The following is a 26,087-nucleotide window of genomic DNA, read 5'->3' as shown; positions in this document are numbered from 1 at the left end:
GCTGGGACCAACAGTTCGAATCCTGGTCGGTTGGTTGCACGCTCAACTTAGAAAGTGTACATACGCATTGCTTAGTGGTGTACACGGTCAGTGGATACAGAGCCGCAGGTTCCAGCTTGTGAGCTAGCCGGTTTGTAAGCTGATATCGTAGTCCAGCGATGTGAATGGAATTCCTACTATTGTAGTCAAATATTCCTGGATGAAGTCCACTAGGCCAGTGGTTCCCAACCCTGGTCCTCAAGTACCCCCAACAGTGCACATTTTCCAGGTCTCCACACAGAATCACAGGCAAAATAATTAGCTCCACCTGTGGATCTTTTAAAATGTGACTGAATAATGAGTGCACCTGCTGGGTGACCTGGAAAACGTGCACTGTTGGGGGTACTTGAGGACCATGGTTGGGAACCACTGCACTAGGCGTTGGAAAGGTCCATTTTTTTTAAATAATATTTTTAGGGATATAAAAGCCTATTGATAAACCCTTACAGATATATACAGTAGAGGAAGGTTGTAAACAAAGTGGGTAATTTATAATATACACTTTGGGTGGTACTAGGTTAGACCCTAAAGTAGGGTGGCCAAACTGGTCCTTGAGATCTCCCAACAGTTCATGTTTTCCAGGCTACCTGTGGATCTGTAGAATGTGTCAGTTCGGAATGAATGCAGCACATGTTTGACAATCAAAGTTCATAATAACTGCACCTGTGCACCAGCTAGGTGGTCGGGAAAACAGCTGTTGGTGGATCTTGAGGAGCAGTTTGGCCAGCACTGTGTTCAATTACAGTATATTTCTACAGAGCAAATGCTACTTGGATAAAATGCAGTTATGCAGATAAATTACCAGCCAACCAGCTCCAAACTAATTTTTTAAACAGCCTTGGACATGACAGCTAGGAGCTGATTGGCTGGTACTTTGCATCCATAGCTTCGTAAATAGAACCCTTGGTCTCTCTGGTAGAGTTATTAAATCCTGGTTTGAATCTGTGTACATTAATAAATAAAATGTGCCAATACGCTAATATTCCAAATACATTTATTGAAATCAGATTTTGTGTCTCCCCCCCCCCCCCCCAATAAAAAAAAAAAATGAATAACAAGAAAAGCACATAAACAAGATTGGACATAACATGTCATAGACCAGGGGTGGCCAAACCTGTCCTCAAGATCTACCACCAGCTCATGTGTCTCAGGCAACTTGTGGATCTATAGTAGGAATGAATGCAGCGGGTTTGAAAGTGTGACAGTTAGTGCACCAGCTGTAGGTGATCTGGAAAACATGGACTGTTAGTAGATCTCGAGGACCAGTTTGGCCACCCCTGTCATAGACTGTTTAAATATTATAACAACCTTGTTTTTTAAAGTAAATGTGCACATTATAACATATCAAAGATAAGGATGTATTAGTAATGTACATTGGATAAGTTCTTAAGCCCCATGGGTGCGACCGCTATAGGTAACAATATCGGCCGCAGGTGGCCGATATTGAGAGTACACACTGAATGCTATCGGTGCAGATCACCCCAGTTCTGGCAACTGCTATTAGTTAGGGTTACCCATATAAAACATTTATATACAATGGTAGACTAAAGTTTCTCCAGATAAGTCCCCAATACAATACTTTGGCAGGCAACACTGTGAGTGTCTATAATCTACTCCCAAGTCTAAAAGGCAAACCACAGTGCCACATTTGGGGCATTACGTATACCCATCTTGTACCATACCTTCCAGAGTGTAATATGTTCTTTGTAAAAGAAAGATGTGAATCTGCTGAATCCTACCTCAGGACATCCTGCGTTAATGTCCACCTAGATAGAGGACCATACCTTGTCAGGACGAGTGCCGCAATCCTCCCGATTTATAGAATGATCAGGGAGGGGAAAATTAAGGCATAAGAGTGTATTATAAGAAACATGCATGGGCCTCATTCAGATCTGATCGCAGGACAAATTTGTTCTCAATATGGGCTAAACCATGTGCACTGCAGGTGGGGCAGATGTAACATGTGCAGAGAGAGTTAGGCCACATGTCCCAAACCTAGACATAAGGATTTGACTGAGGAGGACTGTAGAAGAGTTGTCAAACTAGACCGGGAGAGATGGAAGAAAGTGGTAAAAAGCAGAATTCAGGAGATTTATGTGTCAGGATGGTCACTGTCGACAACATATTGTACCTGTAACTAAGTTAAGGTGATCCAGATCCCAAAGTGTTTAAAAAGGAGAGTACACTGCCAGCATAGCTGCCTACTTTTCATCTGCCCTCTCCAGGAAACGGGAAAGATGCCCACAAACAGGCATAATGAGAGCAGGGCAACCAGAGCTCATGCCCCAAGTGCCATCTGGGTACGGAGATGGTACCCTTCACTCATATCACCACCTCCCTTCTCTGATGGATCCGGCCTCCCTCCTTGGCCTAGACGTCAGTCAGCCCAGGTCACATGGATATGGCATTAGTCACACAGGAGGAAAACATGAAGGCTGGGACCCTCTAATAGAGTAATCATGTATCATTTGAGTGCAAGCTCTTAAACCGGATATTGGAGGAAGGAGTGGGGCCCACCAGGAATTTCAACTTGTGGCCCTGTGGGCCAGTCCATCACATCTCGAGCGAGGCGGATTTAGACCTTTTGGGGGGCCTGGGCAAGATACGGATTTGAGGCTCTCCTCCCTAGTACCTTGGCATCTGCACAGTCTACCAATAAATACTCACCTGCGCGAACATCAGTATTGGGGGTGGGCAGGTCCATGTGATGTCATTATGTCATGCGGTAATTGCGCAATGATCCTCTGGGAACATTTTAGACGACCAGGATATTTTTATGGGGACCCATTGAACCTGCTGGGCCATGGGCAGGTGCCTACTGTTGGTAGCATTGTGGAAAATCCACCTCTGCATCTCAAGATGCATTTACTTGCCCATTCCCTCCACCAATGACCGCTGAAGTCATCAGGAGACGCTGCGTCAGCTGCTGCAAACTCCCATATGCCTGCGTTACCTGTGCAGGCTGTGCGGTGGAAATGACACCAGGCAACCAGGTAGAACAAGCTCTCTGCTTCAGCTCCCTGTCTTACAGAGGTATGTACTGTAAGCAGCGTGCGCTCTTTAATCAGTATAAACTCTCCGATAAACAACACGATTAATAAACTTCAAAATAATTAAAGCATTTTTTACAAGACCACTTGCTGCTCGCAATTCTTCCGCGGTGAATTGGCAATTACACCGAATTATGAGCGTGAATACTTACTATGCCAACATTTGTCTTACTACAGCTGATTTTTTGATTCAACAACAAAAGTGATGATTTATTAAAATCTTTCTGAACACAGTTCCCAGTAATGGCTTTGTATTACGCACATCATGTAATACTAGGGCTTTGCGGAATGTTATTTCTTTTTTTCCTACTTGTGATTGTAGCTTGGCAGTCGTCATAATTGGAAAATGCCATATTTAGCACGAGTGCCTAGGAGTTATTACTGTTATTGTTATGCTGGAACCCGTAATAATGTAACAAGCACTTGAATTTATTGCACGAGATCCCTCAGGCAAATTAGGTTACTGCGTTATTAAACAAAATAGCTACAGAAAATATTGTATATTACAGCGTAAGGACGCAGCGGAACATTGTAGGTGCTAAATAAGTGGGTGTGGATTATTAGACGGGTACGAGTCATAGGGTGGACTGTAATAAGGCGGAGAGTCAATAAGTCACTAGATGGGCGCAAGGTCGACACAGGAAAATGGTCAACGTGGTCAAAAGGTCAACACAAACAATATGTTGAAATGGAAGAGGCCGACTTGGGTTTTTATTGATTTTTGTATGTCTATGTCGACATGGGTAAGGGCACCGTTTCTCTTGCCATGCTTTGGGCACTATTGACTGTCAACCGAATGCATACTTGCCTACTTTTGAAAACTAGTTTCTGGGAGATTATAGTTGGTAATAGAATTTTGCACAGAGCCCCATTGAGGGAGCATGTCAGGCTCCACCCAAAGGGTGTGGCTAGTTCCATATATGGAGAGATTGTGAACGTGGCACCTAGAAGTGTGGCTGTGTACTGCTACATCTGAGAGGAATCTTTAAAAATGACTTATATCCAAATGTAGATGAGCCCCAAAGCAGTTAGTAAGAGATACTATACTTGGTAAAGTGCTGGGAAATGGTGCTGATGAGTCAATGTAAATGTATCTATCTCTCATTCTTTTTTCCCCCCAAAATGTGGGCTAGGTGAAATGAGGGAGATTGCTAGACTAATGAGGGAGAGAGGGAGATTGCTGCTATTTCAGGGAGTCTCCTGCAGAATGCAGGAGGGGAGGCAACTATGACCTAATGAAAAGGTCAATGTACGTTTTTCACAATCTTTTTGTGTCAATGTCGACATGGACCCTCAATTAGTGTAACACTTCCCCTCGTAGACCTATTGACTGTCTATCTGTTGCTCTAGCAACCGGACCCACAAATAAATACTGATCACTGGGGCGACTTTAGAAAATATTATGAAAGTAGTCTTACTGCATGTAGACAGAGTAAAGCGAAGGGCAGCTGAGTGCAAACCTGTAGTAGGTGGGGATAAGAAGTTTTGTTAGGCGGCGTGGTGACCACTCCCAGGTTTCGCCTTGACCGCACAGTACCCAGGCCCATTTCTGCTCACAACGGCCCCTGATGCATGTCAATCTTCAAATAGCATTTATGTGATTACATAACATCCAAAATTATCATTGCACAAATCTAGGATGACCATTACCATACACAGGAAAAATAAAGTATTAGTCTGAAAATGTACAACCATGACCAACTGCAAATAAAATAACGGTTCTTATAAACAAAATCCTGTCAGTGGTAATAAGTCACAAAACTAGTTACAATTATGACACTGCTTTAGAAGTAAATCAAAACTTGTCAGTACAGACTAATTGTATTTTTATTTCCGGGTTATTGAATGATCCCTAACTCCCAATATCCTAATAACTAGAGACAGGATTATATGCAACAAAAAAAGCTTAAAATATGCATGAAAAGTGTTAAAATATGCTACATTAAGTAATTAAAAAAAAGTAATTTTTAACTTATTTATTTAAAAATCAGCATACACTTAGTTGCAAATAAACCTCAAAAATAGGCCCACAGCATCTGCAGATGTTTAGTGCTGTACACAATTTTTTTTTTTCTTCCTGGCTGCTAAAGCAGACTGCAGCGTCCAAAGCTCTTCTTGCATTAAACACACAGACCCTCATCTCTAGCGCCGATGGATCAAATGTCAGCATAGCGTGTGAGGGCGGCGCAGTGGAAGGCTTCCTCCTTGCGCCGCATACTCACTGTGACCCGGCATTTCCTCTGCGCCGCGTGATGTCACAACCCTTCTGCCCACCTCTTCTGCTGCAGAAGTCTCTCTCTTGGTGTAAAGTCCTAGGCCAGGGGCAGGCAAAGGTTCAGGAGCTTCGTAATGGCATCCGCCCCGACTGACTTTTATCAACATGAATTGGCAGCCTAGAGCAGTGTCAGACTTAGCGTACATCCAAGGTTCCCCACACTGCGCACATATTGCCCCAGCCTGCACACTCTACCACTACCTGGCCAGCAGCAGCAGGGCAAAGCAGTGCTGCGACTCGCGGGTGGGAAGAGGGCGGGGCCTAAAATATGCCCCATCTCTAGATTTTAGGTAAAATATGCAATAACCAGTGAGAATGCAAAATATGCAAATGCATATTAAAATATGCAAATGCATATAATCTGGTCTCTACTAATAACACTTTGTGCGCTCTGATCAAAAATATTATTAGCCTGTTACAATGTCACAGAACAGACACTTATGGCCAGAGACACGAAGCTTCAAAAAGTTATAAAATGGAGAGTGATAAACAGCCAGCCAATTAGCTCATACCTGCCATGTTTGAAAAATGACAGGTGGGAGCTGATTGGCTGGCTGTTTATCACTCTCCTTAATACATCTGGCCCTTAATAGCAGTTACTAGCCCAAGCGATGATATCATCTGAGCATTCCTCTGCACAGAGCTGACCTGCTGCTGGGCTGTGAACAGGCTCTTGCACTAGCAATCCAGGCAGTGCAACTGAACTAATTAACTTGCTGTAATCCTGGCAATATGTTGTAGAACAGAGCTCACAATAGAGTGTCCTTATTTAACCCCTATACACACACTAGGCGTTATTGTGCACAATATCGCTCAGAAAAGGGCTGTTCAAAATATCGTCTAGTGCAGACATGTCCAAACTATGGCCCTCCCTCCAGCTGTTGTGAAACTACAAGTCACATCATGAGTTTGAAAAAACTCAGGAGCCCAAGGTGTGCTCCCTACCACCAGTGCTGTGCCTAAACACGTGCAAAGGGGGCCGTGTGATCGAGTGGGCTTATCTCCCGAAGGAGAAGGGCCCCGTTTTTCCCCTAACCCCTCTCAACCATAAGGCCGAAGAGGGGAAAATAGGGAACGGTGGGTCCTCTTCGCCAAAGCTTAGAGAGACCCTCATTCCTCAACCCCTGGAAGGGTTAGGACGGTGGGTCCTCCGCACCCGAAGGTTTGGAGAGACCCTCAGTAGACTTCCCTCCGCCTTGCAGCTCGGGGTCGTCCTCGGGGGACCGAAGCTCTCCCCAAAAGGCGAGAGCTTTGGCACATTGGGGAAATGGAAGGCCCGAAAGGGTCGACCACACTACCCAAAAAAACGTGACAAACTACAGAAAACGTGAAAAGTGCACGAACATAAGAAGAAGAGAAATAAATAATAAAGAGGACCCCAGCCTGGGGGTGTGAAAAAATTGTCCTACCCCATCCAAAAGGACGAGGTAAGGACGTGAAGCGCTAACCTAGAGGGAAGTGCGCAGTGCTAGTGCTTACTAGTGCATGGTCATTTTGGGATCACCCGTGCATGTTCGGCACCCCCGAGTTTCCCCGGGGGCACAGTGCAGCCTCGGACTCCAAGCAGCCGACCGATCAGCGTCCGACCAAGTGTTTCTCTGCTCCCATCGTAGGGCACTTTACAGCCCCTGGCATGGGAATGGGTACTCCACTGGGCTTTTCGAAAGACTCCCTTAGGGGTTGCGGCCCCCTCGGAAGAGCAATCTACTCAGTCTCAGTGTTTCTCTGATCCCAAGGTTAAGGTACTAAGCTGGGCCTTTCGTGGTCTCCCCATCAGAGGCTACGAACCTCTGGAACAGGAGCCATCTACTCAGTCCCAGCCTTTCTCTGCTCCTTGGGAATGGATACTAGACTGAGCCTTTCACGGTCTCATCCTTCGGGGGCTACGAACCCCGTCAAGAGAGACAAACTACTGGGCCCAGTGTTTCTCCTCCCCCTCTCACCAGTGGGTTTACGGAAACAACACCTCCTACCACTGGCAGAGGTGAAGGTACTCAGCCAGACTTTTCACCACTCCCAAGTCACATCATGCCATACTTGCCTACCTGACCCTCTCCATGAGGGAGAAAATGCTCTGTTCCTGGACTTCCCTGGTAATGTATGATTGCCAGCACCTGTGGTCAGCTAGTTACTTGATAACAAAAGTGTTTTACCACAGGTGATGGCAATCATACATTACCAGGGAAGTCCAGGAACAGAGCATTTTCTCCCGCATGGAGAGGGTCAGGTAGGCAAGTATGCATCATGCCTTGCCACAGTTTTGCTATTAGGGAATGCTAAATCTATGGCAAGTCATGCTGGGATGTGTAGTTTCACAACAGCTGGAGGGCCACAGTTTGGACATGACTGGTCTAGTGTGTACACTCAATATTATCAATGCTCTCTCTCACACGTCGTTAACTATAATTGATGTCTTCCAAACAAGAAGGTCAACTTGTCAATATAGCCAAATGACCTGCATGTTTAGCGGGCCCTGGTGACGGCAGCCAATACCGTTCAGTGTGCAGATGTAGATATATAGGACATGACCACTATTTGGCGCACTGCTGCCTATGGTCTGTACTATCCCGTAATTATCACCAATAAACTATTTACAATACCAAACAATACAGAGATGGGAATTCCAGACTTCTTAAGGTGCAAATGGTCAAGATGGTATCTAGAACATCAATGCTTCAATGGATCTTTTCGTGTTTAGATGTTCTCTCCTCATATGTTTCCAGCGATATAGGAGGAAAATCAGAGGGAAACCAATAATTAGATACCGTTAGGTGTATTTATAGATGGTTACTACCAATAGAGTGAGGAGGGAATGTATAGATGGGCGTACCCCACTCACAGTCTATATAGCGATGTATGTGCATGCAGCGTTTTCTTTCCCGGCAAGTCAATCTTCTACAATATCTTCTTTATCTCCAGGTGTGTATGAATAAAAATAAAAAATGAACCATAAATGTGTAGATGTAAAAAACTAATCTACACATTTATGATTCATTTTTTATGATGTATGCCCATCTGCACCTATCACTGTGGGTGCATGGAAGTAAGCAGAGTTCAGATTTGTGCATATTGAACTAATTTACGCCAACGCCTGGCACAAAACGCACACCCTCCCCGCCCCTGCTAAATGTGGGTGACTATATGCAGTTTGTTCAGTGCACGCTTCTTTTCTGTGACATAATTCCTACCCTGCATATAGGCCCTTTATATATTTTTAATATCTTAAATTTCCGCCGATTAGTTAAGCGGAAATAAAAATAGTTTAACGCTGTGAGTGCCAAGTGAATTTGTCAAAATAGGTGTGAAAATTGGCAAACATTTTTAGTCATCATAATGACCCGTAATGTTTACATTTGTATTTGAATTCATATAACAAATGTAAGCGACGCTGGCATTTTTAGCAGATATTTTGCACATCTCTCACAGAGACAGAGGCGTAGCTACGGTGGAGCTGGCGGAGCACATGCTCCGGGCGCAGGAGCCATGCACTTTGCCTCCGGCGGCTCCCCCAGCACGCCCGCTCTCCCGCTCCCCGCAGCGCCTGCTCCCCGCTGTGCAAAAGACTCCCAGCAGCGCCTGCACCCCACTGTCACAGCAGCGGCTGTGTAAGTGGCCTGAGACAGGGGAGGAATAAAGCCGGCGACAGGGGAGGAATAAAGCCGGTAAATGCTCTTCAGCAGCGGCGCGGGAGAGTGTCACAGGGGACAGCCGTCCCGGGCAACGGCAAACTCACCAGTTTAGCTGCCCAGCCGATCACCTCCCCCGCTCAGCCCTGCATTCAGCCCCCCGCACGTTCAGCTCCCTGGCCACACTGTACGCAGCTGGCTGCTGGAGGCAGGAAGGAGATGGGCACAGAGGAGCCTGTCTGCCCGGCCTGTCTGTCCGAGCAGCCACCCTAGGCTCCCCTCATTGACAGGCTGCCTGCTGTGTGTCGCTGCTGGGACTCTGAGGCTGAGCAAGAAGTCCTCCAGGAGCTACATTAGGGAAAAGGTACTTTTGTGTGTGCTGTGGGTGAATATTGGAGGGCCAGGGAGAGTGCTTTGGGTGGGGGTGGGGGGTATTTGAATGGGGTGGGAAAGTGCTGTAGGGTGGACAGTGAGTGGGTTGAGAGGGGTGTTGTGTGTGAGTAGTTGAAGGGGAGATTTCACTAATGTGTATGTATTTTTATGTGAGTCAGGGTTATACATAGAGAAACCCCTCTTTAGATGTCCTGCGTTTGCCCCTGGGTGTGTGGTATAATGTTAAGCCATGCCCCGTCTATGACAAATTGGGGGGGGGGGGGGGGGGCGCAAAACATGCCCTTGCTCCGGGCACCATGGCACCTAGCTACACCACTGCACAGAGATGTTGGCACTCAAATGGTTAAAGACGCCCTCCACCGGGAATCATTTGTTTCCACAAACAACAAGCCTGTTGCATCATAGTATTTTCTTGCCACCAACATATTTGCCGAAAATTCCCTGTGAAGGAAAAAAAAAAAAACGTGAAAAAAAAATGAAAACAAGACTGTAAAATTCCATTAGAAGAAGCTCATGTGGTGTCTTCCTCCCGCAATCAGCCGAGCCTTCAGGTGGTTAGCCTTGCTGAATAGGTCTGAAGAGGCTAGCTTCAGGCTTTCCAACAGGTTACATCATCACTGTCCCCTCTATTTCCAATCCAAAACCACTGCTGTTCCATTTGACATTTGCCCTGTGTGTTTTCATCACCTTTTCCTTTTTTTTTTCTATGTTAGCAGTTCTGAATGTCAGTCACTTGGCAGAGACGGGCCCTGTTTCATGTCTCCTCTGACCCCGTCATTTGCATATAATTGCTTTCCAGTGGAGAATCAAATTAACTCTTTACTAAACTCGGTGGCAAAGAAACTTCCAATTGGACGTTGTTGTGTGATTTGTGTGAGCTTGTCCCCTATTGTTGTTTTTGTATGAGAGTATAATACAGGTCTTTTCTGAAGCAAAGAATTAAGTAGCCTGTGGTGACCACTGCAAAACAAAAAGTACCACAGTAAACATTCAATTACTGTGGCATGTCTGTGAAGTTATCCTGTTTTATTTTTTAGCTATAGAATTTAATGTGCATGCTGGGTGTTATAGTTCCACCACAACATTTGAACCACTTTTTATTGCCCCCAAACTTCACCATATGCCTCTTTTATGCCATGAGACCCTTCTGAATACTAGGGATGGCCATCGACCATCGATGATTTTAAATCATCGATGGTTTGTGGCCAATGTCTAATACTTTTGCCATCGATGTGGAAGTACCAGATGGTTTCCCTACATCGATGGCAAAGGAGAAGTAATGTTTCCATTTTTTTTAAGGTGCCAGGACACGGAGCATAGCTCCGCCCCCGACACCCAGAAGTTCCGCCCCCGTTTTCTGATTGGCCCACGGACCATTCAGTCAAATATAATGGATGACAATCGATAGCTAAAACTGACGATGGTTATCCATCAAATAGTTTGCCACGATCGATGGCTGGGTGCAGAATTGCCATCGATGGCATCTGCACCGATGGCCATCCCTACCAAATACCACTTTTATGCCACATGTACTTCTTTAGTTGAACTTTAGGCCTCCTGACTCCTCCAAGTGAAGCACTGTCATTCCTATGCGTTATTTGGCAGGTAAGCTGTGACTATGACCAGCATGCACTGCTTCAGTTGTGCGATTTATCACATGCGAAACTTGGCACATCATCGTGTCAGAGCCCTCCCGGGGAGTTGCCGTGGAAATAATGTATGGGGACCTTAAGCATTGGAGAGCAATAAAGTACAGAGATAAAGCACAATCAGCTACTAATTGGCTGTTTGAAAAAAAATGGCAGTAAGGAGCTGATAGATTGGTACTTTATCTCCAAGGCTTAGTACATATGGCATACACCGTTTGCAACACAGAGGGGTAAATGTAGTCTGACGATTTAGCCATCATCATTTCTTTGTGAGAAGTGCACATAATATAAATATTGAAGTGAATTATACGCTGCATTTATTATTATTATTATTATAGAATACGGTCATTTCCACGAGCAAACCTTTAAAACCTGAAACTGGCTCTGGAAATTAGGGACAGTTTGCAATTATGGTCCAGTTACTACCAAATCCTTCCTTTCCCATCCGATGAGGGTCTGTGAGTGGCCGCGTAGTTACCCGGAGATTGAGTTCTCCAATTTCCAGAAGGAGATCTTGCAGTGTTCCAGCCCAGAGACAGCCGCGTGAATTCCTCTAAAGCAGAAATATAATGTACTTTGGAATTGAAAGGCGCTTCTGAGAGACAAGTTATTATATTACTTCTGCTACCACTGGCATCCCAGCAGGAATTCATTTGTTTCTTGTGTTGACAAGGCGCACAATGCACGTAACATCACACTCGCTAGATCAAATTGGTCACTGGAAGCCTAAACCTTAATCTCAGAATCCCCCCCCTGTCCGTCATCTGTTGAATGAGTCCTGCAAAACTAGGTTACCATCCTGATGTGTTATTAGGGGGGACAAAAGGTAACAAAAAATATATATATAGAAAGGTTTTATTCTTTTTTTGCCCAAGAGTTATGTAGAACAGGTCTCTGCGCCCGTTTCATTTACACATAATGTAAAAAGTGATAATTGCTTTCGGCTCCAGAGGCCCAGCGTGATATTGTTCAGAGCAAATGAAGCTCATGTAATACTTTGGACATCTCTGTTGTTGCCTTGTAAAACCCTTAATTTGTTAAGTGAAGAATAATATCACCATGATACATGAGTTTGGTCTCCGCTGTGAAAGTTACTGGAAATGATATTGTCGGTATCGGGAAAATGGTGATGTCATCAGTTATGATGATATAATTCTGACAGTTCATGATGAATGCATATTACAACATATGATAGTCTATATATGGAATATCGCAAGTCACTACAAAAGAAGTATTATTGGTTTGATTTATTTACGCTCCAACCTTCTACCTCCGTTTATTAGGATATTTTCCTAGTTATTAAAGACTACAATCTGTGGGGTCCATCATTGAGTGTCGCCAGAGAAAACCGTTTCTGATTATGTGATCACAATTCGCTATTGCCAACACCAAAAGCACATTAGTGGTTATAATAAGGCATATAGGGTCCCATGTAATGAGACAACCCCTTTAGCATTCGTTAAGGGGTTATGTCCTCCTTCCATTATTAACAAACCGCAGGACTCTTAGCTTACCGCATCTTGTCACTGTGCAGCTTACACCGGAGGTATTCAAACCGGTCCTCACCAGCAGTCCTTGATTTTCAGACCACCTGTGGATGTGTAGAATGTGTCAGGAGTGAATGCAGCATGTTTGAAATGACTACACCTGTGCACCAGCTCGGTGATCTGGAAAACTGGAACGGTTTGTAGATCTCGAGGACCAGTTTGGCCAGTACTGGCTTATGCCTTTTATAGATGGCACTATCGATACGGCCCCCCATTGGCAGCAAATTTGCCGGATACTCGCTGGATGAAAGTGTCATGGACATGTGGAGATTGGCCACCACACATGTGCTTGCCACAGAAACATGCGTGGGCAGTGACAGAGAACAATGCTGGATACTGCACCTGGTGATAAGCAATAAGTTGAAAAAGACGTCTGAGGACGTCGAAACATGTTGGAGGAGCTGAGCTAAGGACATTTTACCCCATCCATTATAGAAAGGATGAAGATTTTCTACAGCGGTTAAAGAACACCCGGGTTTTACCATCATCTCTTGCACGCTGTTTAAGGTTTTCATCTCCTGGATATATGGTACGGGGAATACCCTTTTGTTTTTAACATTTTATTTCTGTAAAATAAATGTCTTTTATATGCTGCACTATGGGAGTCTTTATGTGATTTCCCCATATATACCTGTTGAGCACCGAAAGATACCCAGATATGCTTTTACCCCTTCCATATAAATGTAAGCAAAAAGTGAGCATCAAGTATATGTACGTCATTTACATATGGGAGAGGTCACTGCACTGTGGTCTGTCAGATGGTTAAAGATACCTTTATGTGATTCCAACAGACATATCTTATGTAAGCACATCCTACAGTCTTAACCCACTTGAGGTGTGTGTGTATATATATATATATATATATATATATATATATATATATATATATATATATATATATATATACACGAAATATATACCACTTCCTTCTATGGGGATTAAAAAGAAACCTTAATGGGCTTTTACTACACATACCTCATGTAAGATAGATGTGAGCTACTACCACTTACATTGAGAGGTGACTCACATCCCGCCTATGTTTATTTTTCTGAGTATTAAGCGAATAATACACTCCACTGACCCGATATATATTTCTCTTCACATGTGTTTTTGAAAAATCATATAAATAAATCATAAATTCTCTAAGGATCACCATACACGAGGGTCTTTTCCAGAGATATATATATATATATATATATATATATATGTATATGTATATGTATATGTATATATATATATATATATATATATATATATATATATATATATTCTATTCTTTCTTCCAAAATAAGCAAGAATTTTTTTTTTTCCTGCGCTAAATAATTAGCTCACTACAGAGCAATTCAATTGTTTTGGGGCACCCATTAATGTTTGCACTTGTCAAGCCCAAACAGTCTGAGTTTAGCTACATGAATCCGATAAACATGTCTAAAAGTCCTGTTAGGGCGCCAAAACCACTGAGTTTTCGCACATTTCTGCTTGCGACCTCAGGAAGCTGCGGGAAGAAAGGTGTGAACCCATGGTATTCACACCCAATCGGCGCAACAATTGAATCGGACACACTAGTAAATGCAACCAGAGAAAACAACTGAATTGCCACCTGATCGGGAACAGATGCCAAATTTCACTTTTTTTTTTCAACCTTTATAAGAACATAAAGGCTGAAGTTTAATAGGATGAGAGATTCAGAAAGTGAGAGATTTGGAAAAGAAATCTCCAGTTCTTTTTCAAGCAGCAATCATTTATGCCCCTTTCATATATTGAACTGGTATATTTAAACGGTAATAAAGCAGGGTCCTACCCGTTTCAGACCCGTTTTTTTTTCATCCACTGTTTTCTATGGGTTAAAACGGGTTCAGTGTTGTGAAGTAACAAAAACTGCATTGGAATACCGTTTAAAGACATGCGGTGTGAAAGGGGTTTTAGCTGGCAGAAACGTTTTAAAATACCTGGTCAAAGCCAGTTTTGCGGTCTGAAAACAGCATTACACTGTAAAGCCAGTTTGATTTTGAAGTGTAAATGATTGCTGCTTTATTACCGTTTAAATATACCAGTTCAATAGAACTGGTAAATTCACTCTGCACCTTTCAGACTGCACAAATTACCGTTTTAAAATGGTAAAAAAACGGCAAAATAATGGGTAAAAAGTGCGGTCTGAAAGGGGCATAAATGATTGCTGCTTGAAAAAGAACTGGAGATTTCTTACCAATTCTCTCACTTTCTGAATCTCTCATCCTATTACATTTCACCCAAAATGTTAGTTCAAAAATACACCTTGGAAATGCTTTTGGCTGTGCAGTCTGTGTACATATTGTGACAAAAACTTGCGTAAAAGTCAGCTTCTTGTCCTTCTTAAGTTATGAAGGTGTGCCAAGTATTTTTATTAATAAATCATTTATATCAATAATAACAATGGAATGGTTTTTTGGGTGTTTTTTTAAATGGATTATATTAAATCCTGAAACAATGGCAACAAGTTTGGCACCCTAAGCAACAGCCTTATATAAGTCATTAAATGTTGCCCCCGTGCCCATGTTATGCCAATCACAGTAATTTTCCAACAACAGGACAGCAGATGCGTTTCATGCCCACAATACGTAAAGAAAAGCCAAAGATTCAAACATTAATGATTTATTTTCCATAAAATACATCAAAATGATTAAATGTCGAACTGAAATTTTAATTAATACATTATATTATCCCATGGTTCTTAATAAAACACCTCCAGTAAGTTCCTATACATTTTCTGCCACCCACTTGTAAAAAGAGTAACAGACACCCCCATGTGCTCAGATGTCTCTGTACAGATGTACAATATGTACAGTAACAAGTGCAACGCTGTGTAAAGCAGCCTAATAAAAAACAAAAAACACATGCTCTCTTCAGGAAACAAAGATACATTCTAGGTGCTGGATGGCGCTGTGCAAACAGGTGACTCGACCGCTCAACAAATGATTATATTATGTAGAATGGGGGACAAGCAGCCTGGATTAACCCACATGCAATTGACGAGATACACCTTACTATGCTGTGTCGTTTTATACTGTTTGTATTGCACCTTTAGATCAGGCCGGCGTATATGCGCATTATACAGATGGCGCAGATTTGGCTTGGGCAGGAGCCGCCGTTGAAGGCCTAAATTTTGGCAGATAAAGACCAAATTTGTTCTCTATTCCAGCAAAAGTTGCCGTTGCTAGTCTGTAGCCCCCGATATGATCAGGGTGCGCGGGAGGAAGGTCCGAGATCCTCGTTTTTGGAGCAGGCTCCGATCCTGCAGGTTTGCTGTAGAGAGAGAAAAAAAAGCTTTACCAATAAACAAGGTGTTCCTGTGCCATCTGATTGCAGCGCACGGCTGTAACATAAGACAGCCAGGAAGCTATGTGTTGGAGAAATGTTTATTTTATTGGAAGGGCTAAGCTCACAGACCTTATTATGGGGCTCTGAGAGCAGCGTGTGCATGGGACATTTATACAGAAGACTCGCTGATCTGCTCAGACAGTTCTCAAGGCTACCGTCAGCCTGCTGTTACTAGATTTCCCAGCATGAGAATACACAATTCATCCACAGCTCTTGGTGGGATTTTACCCATTCACAAAAACACAGCCCCAGACTTGAACGGAGGCTGCCATCTGAAATGCAGACCCGAGAAGAGCTTCCGCTCAGGGAGAACGCTATCTACCGTACAGGGTGGTGCTGCTTTTGTGGATAAAGTAAAAGAGAATAAAAAAAAAATGGGTTTAGCAGAAAGGGAACATGACCCGTATTATGTCGGCAATGGGACTAGGACTGACTTCAATGGGTATGGAAGTTTGGGGCTTAAGACCAGTAATGGGAAATGTGGAATTAAAACCGGGTACCCCTATTATAAGTAGACGGGGGGGGGGGGGGGGGGGGGCGGGGGACACTTCACGGGTATCAACCAACGGTGCTATACAGTACTCCCTCCTTATTAACTGAACATGAATATTTGTGTATAAGACCTTTAAAGGGTGTGTCCGGGGTATTGCAGTATGTAAATGGAATGCCGTTAAAATATCGGCACTCAAGATCCAGTCAGTCAGAATCCCAACACCAGAATCCGCAAACAGAATCCTGACAGATTAGATCCAGTATCGTCTAGCTGCCGGGTGAGGCGAGTATTTAGCCAGGGATTGTGGGGGGGGGTTAGGTTTAGGCACATAATGGGTGGGGGGGTTAGGCTGCAGAAGGGGGAGGTTAGGGTTAAGCACTAAGGGGGAGGGTTATGTTTAGGTTGGGGGTGGGAGGGTTAGGCTGAGGGAGGGTTATGTTTAGGTTGGGGGGCGGGAGGGTTAGGCTGAGGGAGGGTTATGTTTAGGTTGGGGGGCGGGAGGGTTAGGCTGAGGGAGGGTTATGGTAGCTTACATTCCTCTCAAAGATGCCAGTGATCAGGATACCGGTGGCAGGATATCGACCACCGGCATCCTGATAGTTGAGAAATATGATAAAAAAACTACCTTAATCAAAAACATTTGATTGAGGAAGTTTTGTTCTAGACTCCCTCAACAACATTACAAAAATTAAAACTAGTATTTAACAATTTTATGGCTTCCGTTTTTACTATTGTTTGGCATCAGTTTCACAGGAGACGTCATATATACAGGAGACGTCTGCATAGAGATGGTGTGTAAAGGCGTTGTTCTCCCAAACTGTCTTGGCGAGTGATGAAGTGGAAACAGATAAGGATCAGCTCTGAAGTGTCACGTTACAGGCTGTGATTGAAAAATGACCGGAGCTGATTGGTTGGTACTTTATCGCTCATCAAGGCTTTGTACATCTGCAGCACTGTATGCAGGATTAAGGGGGTTATTCAATCCCGGTCGGGCGGAACTAGCGGCCGTTTCCAACATTATTAGGCCAAATGTCATTCGACCAATTCAATGTGGGCACCGTTCTTCTGACTGGCGGAATATATTCCACTAGTGGGAAAGTTCCAGCATTGGCAAAAATGAGCGCTGATAGTCGGAAATGCCCTTGGATTCGACAATCCAGCAGCAGTTTCCGACAATCCAGAAGGGATTGAATACGGTTGGCCTCTATTTCCGCCTGGCAGAAATAGAGGGCAGGATTGAATACCCCTCTTAATCCTGCATACAGTGCTGCAGATGTACAAAGCCTTGAAGACATATAAAGTACCAACTAGGGATGCCAATCCCAGGCCATTTTTCCAATCTAAGGAATCGGGATTGAAAAAATGCATCCCTAAAAGGAAACTGCCCCGTCCCCCACATTTACTTACTTGGGGGAGCTATGGAGCTAGGCAGGTGGCAGCAAAGTGGAGGGAGGCAGCGGGTGTGATGCTGGAGACGCTTGTGTGCGGCTGGGAGAGGTCGTATGGTGGTGGGGGTTCTGGCGGCGAAGGCACAGCGGTGTGGCCTGCGCATTGTGATCTGGTCAAAGGTCACGCTGCACAGGCTGCACGCCAGGTCGGGAACAGTCAGGCAGCGTCTAATCCCAAAATCACGGGATTGGACACTCCAATTCAGGGATTGAAATCCCAGACATTTTGGAGCCAAATCCCAGGATTCCGCTGATCCCGGGATTGGACACTTTAGTACCAACCAATCAACTCCTGTTATTTTTCAGTCACAGGTTTGTTTAAGGTTATCAAACTTTTATGTAGATTTAAATTCAGTTTTCTATCCCCATAAACAGTACAACATAAAATGTTATGTATTCTTTTTTGGATCTTTCCTGTAATAAACAGATTGGTCTATCAGCGGAGTTTTCTCTTCTAGCCTGTGTAAGTTCCCATCCGTTCATTTGTATGGCGCACCGGCTGGACAGGAAAATAGGTTTAGTTAAAGGACTGAGTTTCAATTTGAGATGTGTTCAGCTAAATTATATATTTTTTTCAGCCTGTGAATTGATATCATTCTGCAGAGGAATCCAGACGTTCAGAGACATGACTCTAGTGTCAAATGTCTGAGTGAGATCACCAAAGGACCGGAAAAAGAATATTCTATTATTAACACAGATGGGCAGCGTTTCAGAAACCATCCGGGCTTGCACACAGCTATACATAAAATCACCATATACATAAAACACACTAGAATACTTACACCCCTCCAAAGTCAACATGTAGCCATCTCTGCAGGAGTTCGTAGGTCACTAGGGTGACACCAAATTGGGGGGAGGACCGAAGAACTCGAGCTGGTGAAATAGAAAATACAATTCTTTAATGCTTATCAAAGGAAGGGGAAAGATATTCGGATTTAGACTCGGGGCCTATTTTATTTTTCTACAATAGGTCAGTAATACATGTGGACCAAAGCCTGAATATTTACATTTGACTTCAAATAAAAGGGTAAAAGGATACAGTTATAGGGGGAGATTCTCTAAGCTAAAAATGCGGTAAAAACCCCGTTATCGGGTTTTTACCGCATTTTGGGATGCTGTAACCCGCCGGGTTACCGCGGGGGTAAAATCTGGTGATGCTCCATAGAAGCCAATGGGCTTCTACCGCATCCCACCGCCGCCCCGAAACGACCCCCTGCATCGCCCCCTCCCCCCTCACCTGTGTCCGGGCAGCACAGAGCTGTGCTGCCCGGACCGGTGACCTCCTCCCTGCACTGATCCTCTTCTGGGTGCAGGGAGGAGGAGAGCCCGGCGCTGTGTGAGGGAGGGGGAAGCCGTCGGGACCTGCTGGTACCCGGCGACTCTCACCGCAAAGGACAGCTCTTTGCTATAATTATCGGATATGTTAGAACATATGCGATAATTATAATTGCGAAGAGAGGTGAAGGGGGGCGGAGATTCTTAGAGAATCTCCCCCATAGGGGAGTATTCAATCCGGGATTCCTTTTCGTCGGATCCGGCAGTAACTTGACAGTCGGAAATTTAGTCCGTATACAATGTCCCGTCCGTAAAGTCTGTAAATTGTCGGAAACGGATGTGAATTCGACAATCCGTGGCCTTTCCAATAATACAGATCCAACTTTAAAAAAGTCGGATCGGACACCCTTCAATGCTGCTGTTAATGGCAGGATTAAATAGGTGAGTGCCGATATATATTGGCATGGATTGAATAACCCCCAAAGAGACCGTTCCTCATAGGAATAACTCCTCTTATGTAACAAGGCACACACATAAAGATCTATGCCAGTGTTTTTCAACCAGTGTGCCGTGGCACACTAGTGTGCCTTGAGCTGTTCTCAAGTGTGCCCCCACATCTAGAAATGCCCAAACCAGTTTACAGCCACCACCAGTTCAAATGTTATTTACTGGTCTCTTCTTTTCATGTAAAGGGCCAATGTATTTTATTTTTGTTACCTGTGGGGATCAGTGTGGTTGTTTTTAATGTGGGGGCCAATAGGTTTTTTTTTTCCCTGTGGTGGCCAATGTGTTTTGCCCTGTGGGGATCTCATGGTGTGCCTTGGCAATTTTAAAGTCTTATTTAGTGTGCCGCAAGGTAAAAAGGTTGAAAATCACTGATCTATAGCATTACCCAGCACTCCACTTTCTGATCCCACAATGCATGGGGAATGCTTGTCGGCTTTGCAGGTCCTCATTTTCCCACCCCCAATACTCGGTGATGCGCTGTACACAGTGTAACCAGGCAAATAGAGCGCACATCATTATCTGATATTACTGATTATCAGCGGAACACAATAACAGGCAGCGATTCAGGGGGGATCGCAGCAGGTACCCCTTTGGTACATTCGGGGGATACTTAGTATTTGCAGCTAAAAACTGGTGTTTTCAGGGATTTAGCTGCAAATATTGTTTAATATTTGTGGTCCTTAGCCTTTTATTATATAGGATTCATCAACCTAATTTCTCCCCCTACTTTTCGACCCATCAGACTGATTCCTCATATTACATACCCTTTTTTTGTGCTATATAAACTGATGCACATAAGCAGTATAATAATAATAATAATAATAATAATAATAATAAACACCTCCAGCTCCTTTCCAAAATGCCCTTGATCCCTCTTCTTTGAGGATTTTCCTAAAGCAGTCGATCACGCCGTTATATGTCGTTTGACCGGCTCGAGCCGCCACTTGCAGTCTGGTTTTGATGACATCAGCAGGGGTTACTAAGGAAGCTGCAGGTATACCTAGAACAGCAAAAGGAAATCACACAAAGAACTTTACTGAATAGCACCACCACAACAACAACAACAAATCCAAGGTGCAGGATATAATTGAAGTGTTCAGATTCGTTTTACACTGTCAATCTCAGGAGTGAAACGAAGGAAACGGATTAAATATGGTTGCACTCTAAGGGGGTTATTCTGGTTCACTCCTTCTGGCAAATTCCTTTTTAGATGGACAAAACCATGTGCACTGCCTGGGGGGCAGATGTAACAGGTGCAGATAGAATTAGATTTGGTTGAGTTATTTTGTTTCTGTGCAGGGTAAATACTGGCTGCATTATTTTTACATTGCAATATAGATCTCACTTCGAAGAAAAACCCCAACCAATTCTAAGTCTCTTTGCACAAGTAACATCTACCCCACCTGCAGTGCACATGGTTTCGTCCATTTGAGAAGGAATTTGCCAGAAGGAGTGAACCAGAATAACCCCCTATATAACAGAGTAAAGAAATAATTTCTAATAGGTATAATAATGAGGAAATTCCCTGGCTATAATAAGTTCATCCAACTGTTCCTGCGAACCACTGACAAGTGTCACAATCTAGCACGCTCGTCAGTGACACAATACATGTGCCTGGAGATGTAGTTCTTGGATACCAAATTACACGCTTGTTACGACTGCTACACACACCAGGCATTAAACAAAGTGTGTTTAATGACTACATAAATTGATTACCACGCTTGTGTCACACTCGGAGGAGCTGTGAATAGCTTATCTATGGTAAATCCGTAAGGGGAGAATCCCGATGATGGATCGGGCTATAATGCTGGGTCTCTTGTTACCTGAATCATTTTCTTTCATGAAGTATGGCCGGCATGCTCCGGCTGTACACAAATCTACAGGGGTTCTGTTATTTAGTGACACTGAATTAGGCTGAAGGGGGCTGCGGCTCGGATTGCCGACCAGCAGATGAATAGATGGATTTGCAGAAAAGACTTACAATGCCACCTCTATGGCTGGTCAGCAGGAAGCAAGGCTGCCGCATCCTGCCAAAGGCATGGCCCGGAGGATGAGGTGGCTTTTGCCCTGCCGTGCCTGGAAGTCAGGATGTTCCAGGACTCCAACACAATGTGGTTTATATGAGAGGACAGACTCTTGTCTGCGCCACCTATTTCCCCTGAGTGTCTTCACAAAAATGTCACATAGACTCCTGGGAAACCGAGTGCGACATATGGAACGAGTAACAATCATTTCGTTTTCCATGAACTAGTGCAGGAATGAAGGGGAGAGGAATCATAAACTGATACAGTTACACAGTATTTAATATACAACCATTGTGGGTGGCTTCTAAGATGTTATTAGACAGATTAACCCATTTGAGAATAGTGACGATACAAAAAAAAAAAAAAAAAAGTTTTTTTTTTTGCACATTTGACTTAATTTTTTTTCCGATTCACAAATATTAACCCTTTGAGTGAGAGATGCCCAAAATATCTGCTAAAAATGCCAGTGTACGCTTTGGGAGTAACCTCCTCTCAGGTAGCGTTGGGAGGGTTTTATTATAAGCCAAACCAGCATTCATGATGAGAATGTCATCTATACTTTCATTATTAACTAATGACATCAGATATTGCCCCAGTGATGTCATTAGTTCCTACTGAACGAATATGCTGCATACTAAACAGGGCTGCGGTCACTGTGTGGGATGGATGAACTTTATAGTCTGCCTTTAAGCCAAATTGGGGTCTTTTGTACATTAGGATACAGTCTCCATGTCAACATTCAAGATGTCGACACCAGCAAGATATTAGGATGTGGATATTCTTGTGTGGACATGATCAGATGTCGAAAAACATACCGCACCCCCAACATTCAGAAAAATAAAATGTAAAAACACACAATTTCCAGCGCCAATAAAAATGCTCTCATTATTCTGCACTCCGACATCAAACTGGGGAAACCGGACAGTAGAAATGTCAGAAATGAGCATTATATATGTTTCGTGTAATCAGGAGTCTTGTTTTCTCTACCAAAATATTTCCACAGACCTCAGAAGTGACTTGTGACAGACGCCCATTACAGATGGACACCTATAATATTGCACCAAGTTGCAGCACGACATTAAGCTGTTTACACCAGTTATGCTAATGCAATTAGCACTCATTAAAACAACGACATCACCCACCGCGAGCATATATTTACAGCTCCTCGGTGGTGACTGATACTGCTTTTGTATAAACGGGTTGATGAGGACAATTTTCTCTATTAACAAAAACAGAGTTATCTTGGTTGGGGAGAAAAGGAAATCTAAAAATAGGGCCGTACCTGCGATGGCGCCAGCTGTCAGGAGCTGCAGAGCCCCTACGTGTCCATTCTCATCCGCAAACAGAGACTTACAGTGCGCGTAGACCGGGAAGTAGATGCCAGAGAAGGGGATGTCACGCAGAAAGCAGGCTTTGGCCCCCTGCAACAGACAGAAGTAGTACAGTAAAGGAGCGCAGAGGAAAGTTTCCATCACAGACCATCAATATACTGTATATGTCTAGTGTCTGATTCTGTGTCCCCGAAACACTGCCATCTGTTGGCACCGAGTGAAACTACATCTCTTTCTCTCTCACACATGCACAAACACAGAAGCAATCACAAGGTAGGAGACTAGCTTTCGAAGCATTTGCTTCGAGCGGGCTTACTAGTAATACATCTGTTTGTCTTGCAAAAGCATTTATAGTCTGAATGACAGGAACACACACATTGGGCTGATTAGCGAAGAACTGCAAGTGATTGACAGCTGTCTCTGCTCAGACCACAGATGCTGCACTGTGCTACATACTGTAAGACCAAATAATAATAATAAAAAAAAAACAGCATGCCGCTGCCCAGACCTTCCACCTGCCATATACAAGGCAGTCAGGGCTGCTGCCATGATAAATACAACACCCTGATTGCCAGTGGTCCATTTAGATTTAACACAGATCCTCTGTCTCCATAAAGTCTTAACAGTATAAGCTCTGTGCATAAGGTGGACAGGAAGTGTGGCTACAGTCGAGTCAGCCAGCCCCTGTCGGCACACTAAAGGTGGCCATACACACGCAGATTTATCTTCAGATCTGGCTGGTTGGAACAAAAACATGGTTATGGATGAGAGCAAATGACAGTTGACCATTTGCTTGGAAATGCTGGAAAACTGACAAACTGTCACTCATCCATAACCATGTTTTTGTTCCAACCAGCCAGATCTGAAGATAAATCTTACTAGTGTATGGGCACCTTTAGTCCCAGGCAACGCAGCTGCACTGAGCATCATCTTCATTAATGCCACCGGCGAGGGGGTTTGTGCGGCAAGGGTGGCTTGTTTTCAGTGAGGTTCGCCGAAATCAAGCCATCCTCGCCATCTGACCCCCCCCCCCCCGCCCGCCGGCCACTGGATTCATGTTATAAAGTTACAACCAATTTCCGAGATTTGTCTGTTAAGTAACTGGGTGTGATCAGTAAGAGGCGTGTGTAGTGGATGTTATAATGGTAAGGTGGTACTATAATGTGGCATAATGTGAAGGCACTGAAATGTTTCATCATCTGATCTGCTCATTGTATTGTGAAGGGCACTGTAATGTTACATGATAAGAAATAAGGCACTGTAATATGGCACAATATGAAGTGGAGGCACTACAATGTGGCATATTATGAAATGGAGGGCATTTAATATGGCTCCGTATGAACAGGGGGCACTATGTCCATGTGAATTGGGGATACTGTGTAGCATAGTGTGCACTGACAGCACTACAATGTGACATAACATAAAACTAGGACCCTACCACTGACCATAGTATTTATTACCTTGGGCACTACTATGGTTCTTAAAATGAACTAGAGCACAGACAACTTGCGCCTTATGGTGTATGGAGGCATTCTGTAGGAGCCCTTTATATTTTTGTGAAATAAAAATGTATTTTAAGTGGTGCGATTGTGGTTCCCTTCATGGTATCATGGACACAGTACAGCATTTAATTTGATGGCACTTGGTCCATCTAGTCTGCACATGTACACACACACACACACACACACACACACAAACACACACACTTGGACACTAGGGATAATTATTGTTGGGAGCCAATTAACCTACCAGTATACTACTGGGTCGTGGGAGGAAGCCCGTTTTCCACACAAGCACGGTTAGGGCCGTGGTGGTATTAGAACCCATGATCTCAGTACTGTGAGGCAGTAATGCTAACCATTACACCGTCCGTAATGCACACAAATTCTATATTATCTTCTCATTTGTATTTCTACCATTCTCATTGGATGTAAAAGTAGCAGCCTGCCAGAGATGCCAGGACCTACAGTTCCACAGAAGCTGGATGTGAGCACAGGGAGCATGTGGATGTATGCAGCAGTACTACGTATGTTGGCCACGGGGATGACTGAGGCCCGTCAGTAACAATCCTCAGACGCAGGCCAATAGTGATAACCTGCAGACATCCCCCTATCACATTGTCCAAATTCAGCAAACGTTATCGAATTGGCTTCAGTCTCAGTAAAAATGACCACTGCGGTCCTTTTGGACGAATGTTACGCCAGGCAATCGCAGTTATCCCCCAGGCGTGTGGCCAGCATCAGGCACAGAACAGCATTTTGAGTTATAACTGTGGGGCAGATTTATTAAGCTCGGTGAAGTGACTGTCTGTTTTTTTATCACCGGCCAATCAGCTCCTACCTGTCATTTTTCAAACCAAGCCTGTAACTTCACAGCTAGGAGCTGATTGGCTGGTGATAAAATCCAGACACTTTATCACTTCACCGAGCTTAATAAATCTGCCCCTGAATTCTTATTCTGTTTCCCACTGACAGCTCCAGCAGCAATCTGTAATACAAGGTAAACATAAGAACTGTCTTCATGTACTCGTGTAATGTCAGCCCTTTATAGTAATGGACATACACAGTTCTAGCTTCCTGTAGTAGGACACAGCTGGCTCATCTCCCAAAGCTTCCATCTTTATGCTGAGAACGGACCGCGGCTGCTTTGTGCTATAGCAGTATGACCATAGACTCATGCTCTCACCCTGTGTAAAGCATTAGGCTGGGTGAGAATATAGGGAGGACGCATTCTGCCTGATGGAATGTTCTTTTGTTTTAGTATTACACAGTACAGCATCTTTGTCTATGGTCCGGGTGGTAGCGGAGGCAACTGTCAATGACTTAGGGCTTTCCACCACAGCTGTTGTACTTTGAGCTACAAATGATTGACAGTTACCACTACCCAGACAAGCTGATTTGATTAAAGTGCACATATTTTTTGGACACTTTTCATTCATTTCACGCATGTAGAACGATTCTCTCAAAGTGCCTCCGGGTGCCAGAAATATGTATTCCACTGAATTCTGCAACCTTTACACAACCTGATTTCCGTGGTTTTGCAGCAAGAAGCCATGGCCTAATAAATCCTCTGG

At 43.9% G+C, this 26,087-nt stretch overlaps 1 protein-coding gene across 1 annotated transcript in view; it reads right to left on the bottom strand.

The window, feature by feature from the left end:
• Window positions 1-15,194: 15,194 nt before the first annotated feature.
• Window positions 15,195-26,087, bottom strand: part of SLC25A12 (solute carrier family 25 member 12) — a 142,542-nt gene continuing 131,649 nt past the window's right edge. The window contains exons 15-18 of the mRNA XM_083154817.1: window positions 22,966-23,104; window positions 20,501-20,659; window positions 18,660-18,750; window positions 15,195-15,861 (exon numbers count right to left, since the gene is read on the bottom strand). Of these exons, the coding sequence (XP_083010943.1) occupies window positions 15,666-15,861; window positions 18,660-18,750; window positions 20,501-20,659; window positions 22,966-23,104 (585 nt within the window). The 3' untranslated portion in view covers window positions 15,195-15,665. The remainder of the gene's footprint in view (window positions 15,862-18,659; window positions 18,751-20,500; window positions 20,660-22,965; window positions 23,105-26,087) is intronic.

This window comes from Crinia signifera, chromosome 7 (genome assembly GCF_055691185.1).
Source record: "Crinia signifera chromosome 7, ASM5569118v1, whole genome shotgun sequence".
In the NCBI taxonomy this organism is placed as follows: Eukaryota; Metazoa; Chordata; class Amphibia; order Anura; family Myobatrachidae; genus Crinia; species Crinia signifera.
This window is presented reverse-complemented; position numbering and strand designations above follow the sequence as displayed.